This window comes from Pseudochaenichthys georgianus, chromosome 9 (genome assembly GCF_902827115.2).
Source record: "Pseudochaenichthys georgianus chromosome 9, fPseGeo1.2, whole genome shotgun sequence".
Classification (NCBI taxonomy): Eukaryota; Metazoa; Chordata; class Actinopteri; order Perciformes; family Channichthyidae; genus Pseudochaenichthys; species Pseudochaenichthys georgianus.
The window spans coordinates 47,722,459-47,737,254 of NC_047511.1; the positions used below are offsets into that span (position 1 = coordinate 47,722,459).

The window sequence follows — 14,796 nt, forward strand, 5'->3', positions numbered from 1 at the left end:
TAGTCAAATTCCTCGTACGTGTGAACCGACCTGGCAATAAACCCGTTTCTGATTCTGATCTGTTTGTCCTCTAGGTGTTATGGAAATCTTAGACCCAGTCAATACTCTGGAGATGCACAAGTCAAAGATCAAAAATAAATGGTGAAACAGACAGAGTTGTCTTTCTGGTTATTTATTTGAAGCTTCAAAGACACAGGTCGCACAGAGTATAGGATAGTCTGCAGGAGTGTGCGCAATAGTAACACAATAGCAAAGCTTATATACAAGAAAGGGCGGGAAGCTCAGAAATCTGCTTTCACACGGTCTCATATTGTTATTAGACACCTGTCCTTGAGCTGTAGATAGTATAACGGTTCTCAGAATATGGAAGTTCTTGTGAGACTTAGTAGTCTCACAAGGAGTAGTCTCAACATCGTCTGCCAAATCAGCTCTGTGGCCTTGAAGCGCTTGGGAATAAAAACCCTCATTAGAGTATGCAGAAAGAACAGCACATCTCAGGAAATGGTATAGGTGTTTTGAGAAGCATTTGGTTTAAGCATATAAGGTAAGATTAATAATGTCCACTACATAGGTTGCACTGCCACGTCTACAGTAGAATGGACAGAGGAAACATGAATGGGCCTCAAGTTTTTTGCAGCCAATATACATTCTCCTAAAAACTTTGGATGGGAGGGTGAGTGAACAAGTTATCCATTGGTTGGAACCTACAATGTTAGACGTACTAAATCCTGCACACTACTCCTTCAAATTGACAATGTGAACATGTGTCGCCATTTTGCAATTTCTGTTATTTTCAGTTGAGAATGTTTCAAAGTAATCTTAAATAATTCAACTTAGTTTTTGTTTATACTGTTTTATAAGTATTTTTAAATTAGAGCCGGGACTCGATTAAAAAAATTAATCTAATTAATTAGAGGCTTTGTAATTAATTAATCGAAATTAATCGCATTTTTAATCAAATATACATATTTGACCTGAGAACAGTGAGAATCAATTTTCACATGGATTTTACTCCAAGTGGAGTGCAATCCAGTGAGCCAGGGAGTTGGTTATTTTCTCAGATGTGGACTTACTTATCCTGGCCCTGAAACCAGTCATCTAGTTGAGTGTGGGTTGGGTCAGGGTGTGGTTCCTTGCACTCGGAGTCGGGATAGTCCTTGCTAGCTGCTACATGCTTTGCATTTAGGTGATACTTTAGGCTTGATGTGCTGCGGTGATATGCAAATTCTTTTTTGCATAATTTGCACACAACCGTGCTCTTATCGACGCTTCCATCCGTCCGTTTTTTAAAACAACATTTCCCATCCACGGGGCCGACCAAAGCGGTCTCATCAGCTTGTTTGTTCATGTTTGACTATTGTTCACCGTGGTTTGTTGTTGTTTGAAGTCCCATGCTGAAGTCATGAACGTTAGTTGGTGCTCCAGTATAATCGGTACGCCTGAAACTCATCCAGTGAGAAACGTTCCGCTGTGCAAAAATAAGTGCGATTAAAATGCGTTAATTTTTTTAACGCATAAAGTCCCGGCCCTAGTTTAAATATTAAATGCTGTATTCATTAGTTGTACTATAATTCTACAAATGTTTTAAGAGTAATTGTTTCCTACAGAACATTTTGTGATGTCATTTTATTGAACCTGTTTGATTAGAAAATGTTAGAAAAAAGCTGTAAAATAACAGTATTCTAGCTGTAGAACTTTAGGCTCTGTATTTATTTTAGTGTTTGATCATACAAATCTAATACAAAAAAAATGTTTTTCTCATCAGAAGTTTATTTAAGGTATTTTAATGTAACATTTTAAGACAATGGATTTTGAAAAGAGAGGAAAGTTTCCTCTAAAATCTTTAAGGACAATTTCTGTATACTAGTTGCTTAAGCACTTTATTTCAGTTAAATTATTTTACTTTAATTTAACGGTTTTTGTTTGGCAGCCACATGCCGTAATGCCATGGAGGACATAGAGTATATAGACGAAATGAACAATCCAACTAACATGAGTTGTCGCCTCAAAGCTCCCATACAAGGTGAAAGAAAGATGTCAGTGCTGCTTTCGAGGTTCAAGAGAAAAAGGGACGAAGAGCAATGTTTACAGACCTAGTGATATATATATATATATATATATATATATATATATATATATATATATATATATATATATATATATATATATATATATATATATATATATATATATATATATATATATATATATATATATCAGATCATCTTCGTAAATATCTATCAAACTATAGATCCTACACATCGACTGGACGTGAATTTTAAAAGTACAATATACACTTCTCGCTAGAAATCTAATCAAATAGCATTTGAATGGCAAAACTATTCTACAATTTAGGATTTTCCAGAGAGTTATTTGTGAATAAACGGGAGCATGTTGTTTCTTACACGACCACTAGAGGTGCTACACTTTATAACGTGGCTATGGGTCGTAATCTAAGCTGCTTAAACAATCGACCCATTTGGTAGTTTTTGTAGGAGGACAGGCTGTAATTACAAGGTGAGAGAAAACAATTCCACATCCTCCTATGAAACGTATTTTATTTCCTTCATGTTATACTTATACTTACTTGTAATATAACATGTGCATGTTGAACTGCTGGATATCTTCCCCAGCCTCAAGGAAACACAATAAAATAAATGGATTCATAATTTTTTTTAAATGACAAAAATGTATACATTAATAATGTTGTGTGCCAACATTTTAAATATAAAATGTTTATTAAATATACTGCCTAAAGTAGTTGAAATTCAACGTAAACGATATCAAACACCACATGCATGGCAATTAACCAATTTTTGCCCACTATTTAAATTGACTTTGGTTCCATCCATCCATCTTCTCCCGCTTATCCGTGGTCGGGTCGCGGAGGTAGCAGTTCCAGCAGAGCCCTAAACTTTCTTTTCCCTGGCGACATCAACCAGCTCTGACTGGGGTATCCCAAGGCGCTCCCAGGCCAGCGAAGAGATATAATCCCTCCACCTGGTCCTAGGTCTACCCCTTGGTCTCTTCCCAGCTGGACGTGCCTGGAACACCTCCCTAGGGAGGCGCCCAGGTGGCATCTTATCTAGGTGCCCGAACCACCTCAACTGGCTCCTTTCGACGCGAAGGAGGAGCGGCTCAACTCCGAGTCCCTCCCTGATGACCGAACTTCTCACCTTATCCCTAAGGGAGACACCAGCCACCCGGCGGAGAAAACCCATCTCGGCCGCTTGTATCCGCGATCTCGTTCTTTCGGTCATGACCCATCCTTCATGACCATAGGTGAGGGTAGGAACGAAAATGGCCCGGTAGACAGAGAGCTTTGCCTTCTGGCTCAGCTCCCTTTTCGTCACAACGGTGCGGTAAAGCGACTGCAGTACCGCTCCCGCTGCTCCGATTCTCCGGCCCATCTCACGCTCCATTGTTCCCTCACTCGAGAACAAGACCCCGAGATACTTGAACTCCTTCACTTGGGGTAAGGACTCATTCCCTACTTGGAGTGGACAGTCCATCGGTTTCCTGCTGAGAACCATGGCCTCAGATTTGGAGGTGCTGATCCTCATCCCAGCCGCTTCACACTCGGTTGTGAACCGATCCAGTGAGTGCTGAAGGTCGCAGACCGATGAAGCCATCAGAACCACATCTGCAAAAAGCAGTGGTGCAATCCTTAGTCCACCGAACTGCAGACCCCGTCCCCCATGACTACGCCTCGAAATCCGATCCATGTATATTACAAACAGGATTGGTGATAAAGCGCAGCCCTGGCGGAGGCCAAACCTCACCGGAAATGGGTCCGACTTACTCCCGAGGACCCGGACACAGCTCTCGCTTTGGGAGTACAGAGATTGGATGGCCCTGAGTAGAGACCCCCGCAGCACCTCCCACAGTAACTCCCTGGGAACTCGGTCATACGCCTTCTCCAAGTCTACAAAACACATGTAGACCGGATAAGCGTACTCCCAAGCCCCCTCCAGGATCCTTGCGAGAGTAAAAAGCTGATCCGTCGTTCCACAAAGATGGTGGATGAGAATAGATCAATAAAACGATAAGCAATGCGCCAGGATCAAGGTGAGACTATCCACATCCTTTAAAACTCTACGCACATTAGTTTCACCGAAATAAGTAAACTACTGTATTTGAGTGAGTTAAGGCATTAGTTTGCTTCATTAAAGGGTGTTAGTGAATAAGTGTTCTCCAGTGCCTTTTGTCCGCTTTAAGGTATTATTAAGGTAGGGTTAATGTTCCTCTCAAAGTGCACCAGATTGATGCTTTTAACTTCAATATTTTAAAAAGAAAATCTTCCCGGGGGAGCATGCCCCCGGACCCCCCCTAAAGGATGTTCGGTCCACCCCCCACTTGTAAAAAACGGCACTTTACCCCTGCAACCCCTCCCCCCGAACAACTCCTGGGATAAGCCCCGAATCTCCTAAAATCCTAAACCCACCACTGATTCTCATACTGTTCAAGGACAATCATTTCTCCAATTTCCTGAACAGTTTTCCCTTTTGGCTGAACCCACTTCCCATAAAGTTATTTTAAACGGACATAAAGTTATTTTGGGCTCTCCTGTGGTTCAACCTCATTACTGCGAAACCTTTGTCTGTAGGTTTCTGGATTTGTCATATTTTCTAAGAATAGCTCTTTTTACTTCCTCATAGTCTAGAGCAGTGGTCACCAACCTTTTTTAGGGTGAGGGCTACTTTAAAAAAATAAAACAAGTCGGGGGCATCTTTTAATCTTCTTTTTTTAGTTTTTTGCAGTGTATATATTTAGCACATTTTAACATTAGTATATGCTTACCTTTAACCTTTGTGTGCTGTTTCGGTCTGTGGGACCCGTTTTCAGTGTTTACTAAAGGAACATGTTACAATTTAATTATTTTAACCTGCTTTATTTGGGGGTGGACGGTCCTATACACATTGGAATGATTTCTTACTTTATCTATATTAAATAGATAAAGGTGTGGTGTGCTCTCTAAAACGCCTCACTATTTTCGCCTTAAGTGCCCATGTTGTTCTGTGATTGTGATCATCTGTGGCCTCCTTTTGTTTACTTATATTATACCTAGACAGCTCCTTGTTTAAACAACCGATATTTTAGTTTATTAAAATTAACCTCTTACCAAGAACATCCAGTTTCATGTTGCTTCCCTTTTACCCTAAACCCTTAGGGAGTAACGGCATTAGGTCATCAGGTTACAAAATAGACAAATGTATTCCCTTACAGTTACAGAAGCAAAAACAATCAGATAACAGGTACATTTATGTAAAACAGGGCTCATTAAGAGGATAGCAATGATACAAAACATTTAGAAATAAGGAACAAATCATCCTATCTCTATATGGAAACTTGGAGCCCTCAATCCACAATAAAATGGTTCATCAACAGTCAGTGGTTAAAGTATACATCAGAAAATCAGTATGACAAAAACATTAAACATATTGTCCACTTATGTTGATAAAGATGGAGTTCATTTAAGTCTTATATGAATGTTGTGCAACAATGTTAATCCAGTCAGACAGATTTTCTCATGGGTGAACTGTCATAAGACTTATTCATTGTCCTCTCCATCAGCTTCTGTTTCTATGTGTTCAGCTGAGCTACTGATTGGAGGCTCTGCCTCTCTGTTATCCTCAGTTTGAATTTCATTAAGCTGTGAGGACTGACGACCAACACACTTGTGTCTATTGAAATCAATACACCATTTAAATCTTTTGTCACAAACATTACAGCTGTATATTTCCTCTCCTGTGTGGACTCTCATGTGTGCCTTTAAATGTTCACTCCGTGAAAAACCTTTCTTACAGACTGAGCAGCTGTGTGGTTTATCTCCAGTGTGGATTTTCATGTGTCGCTTTAAATGTCCACTCCGTGAAAAAGCTTTCTCACAAACTGAGCAGCCGAATGGTTTCTCTCCTGTGTGGGTTCTCATGTGTCGATTTACATCTCTATTCTCTGAAAAAGCTTTTTTACAGACTGAGCAGCTGTGTGGTTTCTCTCCTGTGTGGATTTTCATGTGTTCCTTTAAATGTTCACTCCGTGAAAAAGCTTTCTCACAAACTGAGCAGCTGTGTGGTTTCTCTCCTGTGTGGATTCTCATGTGTGCCTTTAAATGTCCACTTCGTGAAAAAGCTTTCTCACAAACTGAGCAGCTGTGTGGTTTCTCTCCTGTGTGGATTCTCATGTGTGTCCTTAAATTTCCACTCACTGCAAAATATTTGGTACAAACTGAGCAGCTAAATGGTTTCTCTCCTGTGTGGATTCTCATGTGTCGATTTAAATCTCTATTCTCTGCAAAAGCTTTCTTACAGACTGAGCAGCGGTGTAGTTTCTCTCCTGTGTGGATTCTCATGTGTTCCTTTACATTTCTTGCACTTGTAAAATATTTCATACACACAGAGCAGCCAAATTGTTTCTTTTCAGCACTAGGGCCTGAATCACTTACAGATTCTGTTTCATTTTTCAGTGAGTTTGAGCCTGACGCAGGTTCTCTGGTCTCCTTCCAATCAGCACTGTCTTCAGTGTCAGGTTCAGAAGAGTCTCCAGGGTCAGGTTCAGAAGAGTCTCCAGTGTCAGGTTCAGAAGAGTCTCCAGTGTCAGGTTCAGAACATCCTCCAGTGTTGTCCTCAGTCTTTGGTTGTAAACTGCTCTCTGGATCTGAGTTCCTGGCTGGTTCTGGTCCTCGACAGTCATCTCCATCAGCTTCTGTTTCCATGTGTTCAGTTTGTCTTTGACGAGGCTGTGAGGACTGAGGTTTCTCTTTATCATCTTCACTCTTCACAGGGTCAGGAGTGAAAGTGGACTTGGTGATATCAGCCTCCTCCAGCTCCTGAAGCTGCTCTCCCTCCTGACTGATCCTGAGTTCCTCCTGTTCCTGCTTAATGTGTGGGGGGGGCTCTGGGTCCTCCTGGTCCAGACTGGTGCTCCACTCCTGCTGGTCAGGGAGAAGCTCTTCTTTAACCACCACCAGCTGCTGGACGTCTGCAGGAAACAGGAAACACAATGTTATATCAGTCTTGGACCTAGTCAATATAATTAGGTATGTTATTGAATTACAGTTTCCAGAGAAGAGAGGCCCATCGTCTCTTCCGCAATTATTAGGGGTGAGCGGAAGTGCAAATAGGCCCTACTCAGGATAATACAGTTAAGTCTTGTTAGTTAGGTGGTTAATATCCTGACTGGGTATGAATTACACCTAAAGAGGTCATGAGATAATGACCTTACGACATCTGGAACATATGTGGGTGTGTTGGCTAATGTAAGGAAAATGGTGTGTGCGTTCATTACAGCTGCTATATATGATGTGAAAGACTTGTACTCGTTGGAGCATTACCACTATTGACTGCTTGTGTGCAAGGTAATGTTTCCTCATTATTATTATTGATTGCTGTACAACAAAATAATAATTAATCAACTATATCTGTGTTTTATTGATTCCTCTTCGTTTTATTCTTTCCTGTTGTGAGTGCTGAATTGCCACAACATTTTGGAGATCCTACCGAGATGCCGATGCTGCGAGTTGCTGTGTTTCTCCCTGGAGGTCTCAACTCCCTTGGCCAGGCAGCCCTGAGACGGCTGTGGTAAATCTCAAGGAATTGAGAAACCAGACTTGAGACTTCCACAGAAGAAATACCGACTCACAGTAAGCAAAACGTATTTGGAATGAAATAGATTTTTGAAGTTGTATTGGTTATTTTTCAAAATGTAAGAAAAAAGCAGGGGAGTGGATTTGGGGCACAGCTACAGTATGGTTGAAAATCTGTTTGTTGATTGTCATTTGATTGTTGTTTGTTCTGTCTGTTGGTTGTCAGTTGATTCGTAAAGGTCTTGTTTTATGTTGATAAATGTTTATCTGAAGAGATCACTGTATCCTGCTCGTAGTCTGCCTGAGAAGCTTAATATTCAGGAATATGATCTTTGCTAGCCGTAATGACATGTTATGCTGGAGGAATCACTGTATTTGCCCGTAGTCTTGAATTCTGCCTGAGAAGATCCTAATGATTTGTCTTGGGGTTCAGAGATTTATTGGCTGAGGAATACATATTTGCTTTGCGAGCTAAGTGCACATTCTGTTCCGGTCCGTTCGGTAATTAAGAGATTAATAAGTCCGATCTGAGTCGAGGGAGTTAAAAATATAAAAAGCTCTGCTCGAGACTCTGTGAATTCACTATACAAAAGTGGAGGAAACCATGTTTTATCAGGCCGTAATGAGTTAGATACTCAGTATAAAGCGCTAAATGTTTTGGTATACCATAGTTTGTTGTTAATTGGTCAAAGAAGCCCCCCTTCTCCTGAAAAGGCTGAGAGCTCCAGCCGGGGTGTGTCTGTATTTGTCTGTGAAAGTATTTCCCCCCCCCCCTTTTTCCGATTCTGTAAAAGAGGAGACCGTTTGTTTTATCAGCTGGGAGAGCAGCAGTGTGTCTGTTTGCTCTTTTCTCTGAGGCCTGTTTAAAAATAAGGAGTAAAAGATCAATGAGTGATCTGAAGTTGGAGTGAATACATTGAAATTAATAGATTAATGTGTGATTTGAAGTAGTAGAAATATTGAAATAAATATTAGACAATGATTTGTTGCTATTTAAACATAGTCTTTGAGAACTGATTGTTACCATTGCATTGAATTGTGAATTTCATGGTATTTGTCATTTAACTAAGAATTGTCCCTAATTATATTTCAAAGGAAAAAGTTATATTACATACAGTAACATTAAGGGAAAGTAAAACGAGATGTGCTGAGTATATGAAGTAGCTATATTGAAATAAAAATATTTCGTTTTTATTTTCACCTAGAATAGATATAGAAAGAAGAACACATTTTTGTTTTATATATAGTAAGTAAAAATAAGAATAACTAAATCAAAAGGGTTACAAATCATTAGGGGGTCGCTATGGGCACTAATGGCAGCTGTCAGAAGGACCTCCAAGGTCCAGCCAAATGCATGTATGACAAATATGGTAAATCAGCCATAACATTTTTGCCAAAATGGCATGGCATTTGGGATTTCCTCAAAGTGGGAGTTTTCACCATGCCTCCTTGATATCACTGCGAAAAAGAATGTCGAAAAGATTTGAAGAAAAGATTAAAAAAGCAAAAGTAAGGGCCTGCAAAAAAGTTAACAAGAAATGGTCTAAACAGCTTGAGAGTTTGAAACTTTGGGAAAAGGAAGCTGAAAATAGGAAGAGGGTTGAGTAAGTTTGTAAGAGCGTCAGAATGTTTGTCTCATTGAGTACTGATGATGCAAGTGACAATATGATAAAAATGACTCCTCGAGGCCTGATTGAAGAGGTGACAGGCTCAACGTATTACACAACGCCATTTTGTAGGGTTGTTGCAGATTTTGAGCCAAAATGGTCTCAAGATGGCTCTTTTGAAAAGTCTGACATAGCAATGTTGAAAGACCTAATTGATCAGCTTCGCCCGGTTGCCCCCCCTGATTGGGATTTTGAGTACATGACAGAGTGCCTTGGGGTCTGGAGCGCCATGGGTCGAAGGGTCAGCCACACGAATCAGATAATTCATAGCCGGCCAAAAACAACGATCAGTGTTCACAAAGTTGACTTTTGCGGCTTTCACACCAGCGCTTTTCAGTTTCTAGCTCCGAGCGGGAGCTTTTCTGGTTCAGCTCCGGTTTCTCTTTTCAGCTCCCGCTCTGTTCACACCGCCCACTGGCGCCCCAGAGCTGCCCCTGCTGCGTCATGACGTCACCGTTTACATCGCTGATTTGCCCCCCAACGGCAGCCATTACGGCAGCTCACAACAACAACAACAACTGCGTCGGGTCGATGATCGTGTTGCTTTTAATCACACGAAGCCAGAATAAATTGAATAACGACTTCTCCAACCTTATACTTTGCTCCAGAGTGCCGTGGTTCATTGTTTATTAATGTGTTTCTGCAGCATTTACCGACCGCTGCAGTGCTGCTCTTCCACGGGAGTTTATTCTCCCGTTAGCTCCCGGTTAGCTCACACTGCAGTGTCCGACTCACACAAGCAGCTGATGCATATCCCCAGTTCCCCTTAGCCTAAGTGAATGTGTGTCAGTCTGAATTGACACTGTTTGGTATCACAACGCTGTTATGAAAGTTTCTCTGGTATAAAACGGGTGATGTTAGCATAGCAACCGAAGCTAAACTGACTACTTGCATCCGATAGCTGCAATAATACAAAACAACACGTCTGCCTCTCTCCACAATGATCGATAACAGCGAACGGATGGTCAAAGTAAGGCACAAATAAACAGAATCACACGAAGCCTGGTTAGTGTTGCCTGACTTTATAAAGTGTGTTTATAGGCACTACTGCTTGTAGGCAGGCATAACAGTGTTCATGGGAGGTGGGTTTAGTTTCCTGCACGCCTCGACGTAAGAGAGACGTAAGCGACGTCACCTCTTAGCTCCAAAGCTCTTGCCTCTGGACCGACAATTTTTTGGAGCTGGAAATGAAGCGGATTCCGGAGCTAAGAGCCGGCGCAGCTCCGGTGTGAACTGGAAAACCCGGTGCTTTTCAGGCTCTAGCTCCGAGCCGGAGCTGAAAAGGCGCTGGTGTGAAAGGGGCATTTGATCTGGACTGTCCAATACAGTCTCCACAACAAATTAGCAGAGCTCAGCCTGCTGCACAGCAACCTCATCTGCTGATAGACATAAGATATGAAGGGGCAGCTGAAGGAGATTATAATGTAAACAAAGCTGAGACTGCTGCAAATAACCTTGGGGCTTTGTCACCCCCACCATACAGGGGGCTGCTAGAACAAGCTATGAAGCAGCCTGCTTCTCCAAGCACAGTAAAATCCCCTTTCCCTTTCTGGTCCAGACAATGGAAAGACAAGATCAGGAACTATTTATCAGTCAAGTGCCCCACCACAGCCACATTTCTTATCTGTACCTGAAGAACAATCTGAAGTAAACAACTTGATGCTTGGACCAATGATGGAATGTCCAAACGGTACGGGTAAAGTTGCAGAATTACAAGCTATTATTGAAAAACTTCCAGAACCAAAGAATAATGGGAAAGTATTTGCCAACGGTCTGGAAAAAATTGTGATACAGTACAGACCTACTTCAGCTGAAATGGACCATGTCTGCTCAACTAAAATGGGTCTTGGTTGGGTCGAAGTCCGACCTGCTAATTGGGATGCAACTGCTGCATGGAGTACTGACAATACTTCCACATATCAGACTCAGCTTGCAGCTTTACGCCAGTCACTAGAGATGAAATACAAGCCAATGATAAATATGACAACTGTGAACACATGTCCCCAAAAATCAGGGGAAATGTTTGATGATTATTTCTCAAGAAAGATTAAAGTGTTCAATGCACACAGTGGAAATGAACAACCATCCACTACTGTTGATGATTCAGTATGGAAAAGACAATTGGTCCAGACTTTGGTGGATGGATTGTTACCAGATATAAGAGCTCTTTTTGTCAGGCATTGCATTGCGTGGCAGAGTGCCAGGTTGACTGATGTAAAGAAATACTGCTCACATGCTGAAACTATTGTTCAGGATGATAATAATCATAATGCAAAGAAGACCAAAGTCAACATTGAGAAACTTCAGATGTTTCAGCTGGCTTATTATTCAACAGCAGCAAACAGAGGAAGACGAAGAGGTGAATACAAAGGGAGGGGGCCAGAAAAGAAACCTTTCTTTAAATACAAAGATACCTGTCACAGGTGCCATCAAACTGAAATACTACCACGGGAATGGGATAATGATCAAGGAAAATCATACCCACCAAATTGGGATGTGTCAGTAAATAGACCATTTGCCAACAAGAACCGCCCATTTCAAAGATCATGACTTCCCGAGCAAGCCTCAGATTCTACTGCCATTCTACAGGAAGATAGTAAAAGTCCCCAAACAAATGTTTCTGAAATAACTAATCAGTTCTACCTTTCTCTTCATTACAAATCTGAAGAACTTCCAATGTTCAAATTAACAATTCAGGCAAAACCTACGAGATGTTGGCTGATACAGGAGCAACCAAATCTTCATTGTGATCAATAACAGAGGATTTTGAGATGACTAATGACATAAAGACCTGTATTGGAGTTACAGGCACACCTACAAAATGTGGAGTGACTAAGCTATGTCCAGTTGAATGCAAAGACTTTGATGTTTCAAATATACGTCACCAATTTGTGATTGTGCCAGATTGTCCAGTAGGAAGACATCTGCTGTGTGCGCTAGGCCTGACTATTGTATGCAATAGTGTTGTCACGATACCAACATTTTGGTTTCGATACCGATACCAAGTCAAGAATTGCGATTCCGATTCTTTTTCGATACTTTTCTTAAAAAAAGGGAAACACGGAATATCGGCTTTAAAATTAGGAATAACAGATGATTTTAGCAGTCAGAACAACTAAAGCAGCAGTGTTACTAAGAACAGAAACACCAAATAGTCACATCTAATATAAATATATATAAAAGCATTTATTTTAATTGTGTAGCAGTGAGTTTAACATTTTGGCAGCACTGTTGAGCATTTTGAAAATGTATTTTCATGCCTCTGTGCAAGGCTTAGTCTTTCTATCTTTATAGCCACTGGTGTAAAGTAACTAAGTTCATAAACTCAAGTACTACTTGGGTACAATTTTGAGATACTTGTACTTTATTTAAGTATTTCAATGTTTCTTTTGCTACTTTGTACTTCTAATCCACTACAGTTCAGAGGTACATGGTGTACTTTTACTCCACTACATGTATTAGTGATGACTACTTTTACTGTCGCTACTTTAATACTTTTACTTGAGGAACATTTTGAATGCAGTACTTTTACTGTAACAGAGTATTCCTACACTCTGGTGCTTCTAGTACAAGACCTGAGTACTTCTACTTTTACTGTCGCTACTTTAACTATATTTTGATGATAATACTTTTGTACTTTCATTTGAGGAACATTTTGATTGCAGGATTGTTCCTACATTCTGGTACTTCTACTTTTACTCAAGTACAAGATATATACTTATACCACCTCCGTTTATAGCCTATGAAAAAAACTAATAGAAAACGAAGGCTAAAGCTAACGTTAGCAGATAGTGATGCTAGTTTGCTAGTTAAGTTTGCTCAACGATAATATTGCGACAGAAAAACTGTTCAGTGCACATCACGCTCTGCCGCTCCCACAGGGAGCTCTGCTCTGAACACCTGAACGGCCCGTTCACAGACTTCTGGCGTCTTTTTTGTCAACAAGCCGAGGCGCAGCGGCAGTTGCACTCCCACTTGCAGCCATGCTTCTCGTTTTCTCACATGCTCTGGCAGCTAGCGCGTGGCCGCGTGCACGAGAGAGGGGAGGGACTTAGAACGTGCTTGAGAGGAGCGGGACTGCAGGCACGGCTGCAGTGCAGGGAGTGGAAGCAGAGCGCTGAACACACAGCGCTGAACACACACGGCTCTTATTAAAACGGCGCTTTTTCACGGGAGTACTTTTCCCCGTCATTCTTAAAGTACCGATACTAATGAAACGGAGGAATCGTACCGTTTTTAACGGCAGGGTATCGCGGTACCTTTCAAGTATCGGTACACCGTGCAACACTAGTATGCAATGACAATGGTTTAGAGTTGAGGAAATCTGAGGTTGTTGATCTTATGGCATGCCACTCCCCAAGCACTCCTGAGTTCATTTAAAAACCACCCGGCGTTGAACGGGGTCCCAGAACAGTTATGGTCTACTCATAAGTATGATATGGGTCTAATTAAGGATGCAACACCAATGGTTGTGGTTCCTAAATCTGATTACCGACCTAATAAACGGCAGTATCCTCTGAGACCCGATGCAGAGGAAGGCATGGCTCCCATTATTGAGCAACTCCTGAAAGACGGAATAATTGTTCCAGCGCCAACGTCTCCACTTTTCCCAGTAAAAAAAAGGCTGATGGTGAAACTTGGCAACCTGTTCATGATTTGCGTGCTGTAATTGAAGCTGTATTTGCTCGAGCACCTGTTGTACCTAACCCAGCAACATTTTTTCTTCAGTACCTGGCAATGCAGATTGGTTCACTGTGATAGATTTGGCTAATGCATTTTTCAGGGTTCCAATTTATCCTGAATCTCAAAATTGGTTTGCATTCACATTCAAGAACAAAAAGTACAAGTGGACTCAATGTCCACAGGGCTATTCAGAATTGCAGACAGTATATTCTGCTTCCTTGCAAGAGAATATGGCTGGTTTTGTGTTTCCTAGGGACAGTACCTTAATTCAGTTGATTGATGATGACATTGATGATGACATTGATGATTTGTTGGTATGCTCAACATCTGAGGAGAATTGTAATGTTGACACAAATGCTTTGTTACATTATTTGGCTTCACAAGGGGCACAAAGGTTCCTTTACGAAAACTCCAATTGGTGAAAAAAGAAGTGCACTATATAGGACATGAGATATCTCAAAACAGACGAACAATTGTCAAAGTAATTACCGCCCCATCTCCAACCTCCCCTTTCTCTCCAAAACAATAGAACGCATCATCGCCAAACAACTTCACCGCCATCTTCAATCAAATCACCTCTTCGAACCCCTTCAGTCTGGTTTTCGTCCCCATCACAGCACAGAAACGGCACTCGTCAGGGTCCTCAATGACCTCCTCACCTCTGCTGACACCGGTTCCCTCAACATCCTCATCCTCCTCGACCTGAGTGCAGCCTCTGATACCGTGAGCCACAACATCCTGCTCACCGACTCCAAGACATCGGTATCGAAGGTACTGCACTCAGGTGGCTCCAGTCATATCTCTCCGACAGATCCCACTTCATCTCCCTCAACAATCACTCCTCTGCCACAGCTTCAGTCA

The 14,796-nt window shown here is 41.5% G+C and overlaps 1 protein-coding gene across 1 annotated transcript in view; it reads right to left on the reverse strand.

Moving 5' to 3' along the window:
* Window positions 1-4,894: 4,894 nt before the first annotated feature.
* The window catches only part of LOC139434512 (zinc finger protein 391-like), a 36,660-nt gene continuing 26,758 nt past the window's right edge, over window positions 4,895-14,796 (reverse strand). The window contains exon 2 of the mRNA XM_071204453.1: window positions 4,895-6,981. Within this exon, the coding sequence (XP_071060554.1) occupies window positions 5,552-6,981 (1,430 nt within the window). The 3' untranslated portion in view covers window positions 4,895-5,551. The remainder of the gene's footprint in view (window positions 6,982-14,796) is intronic.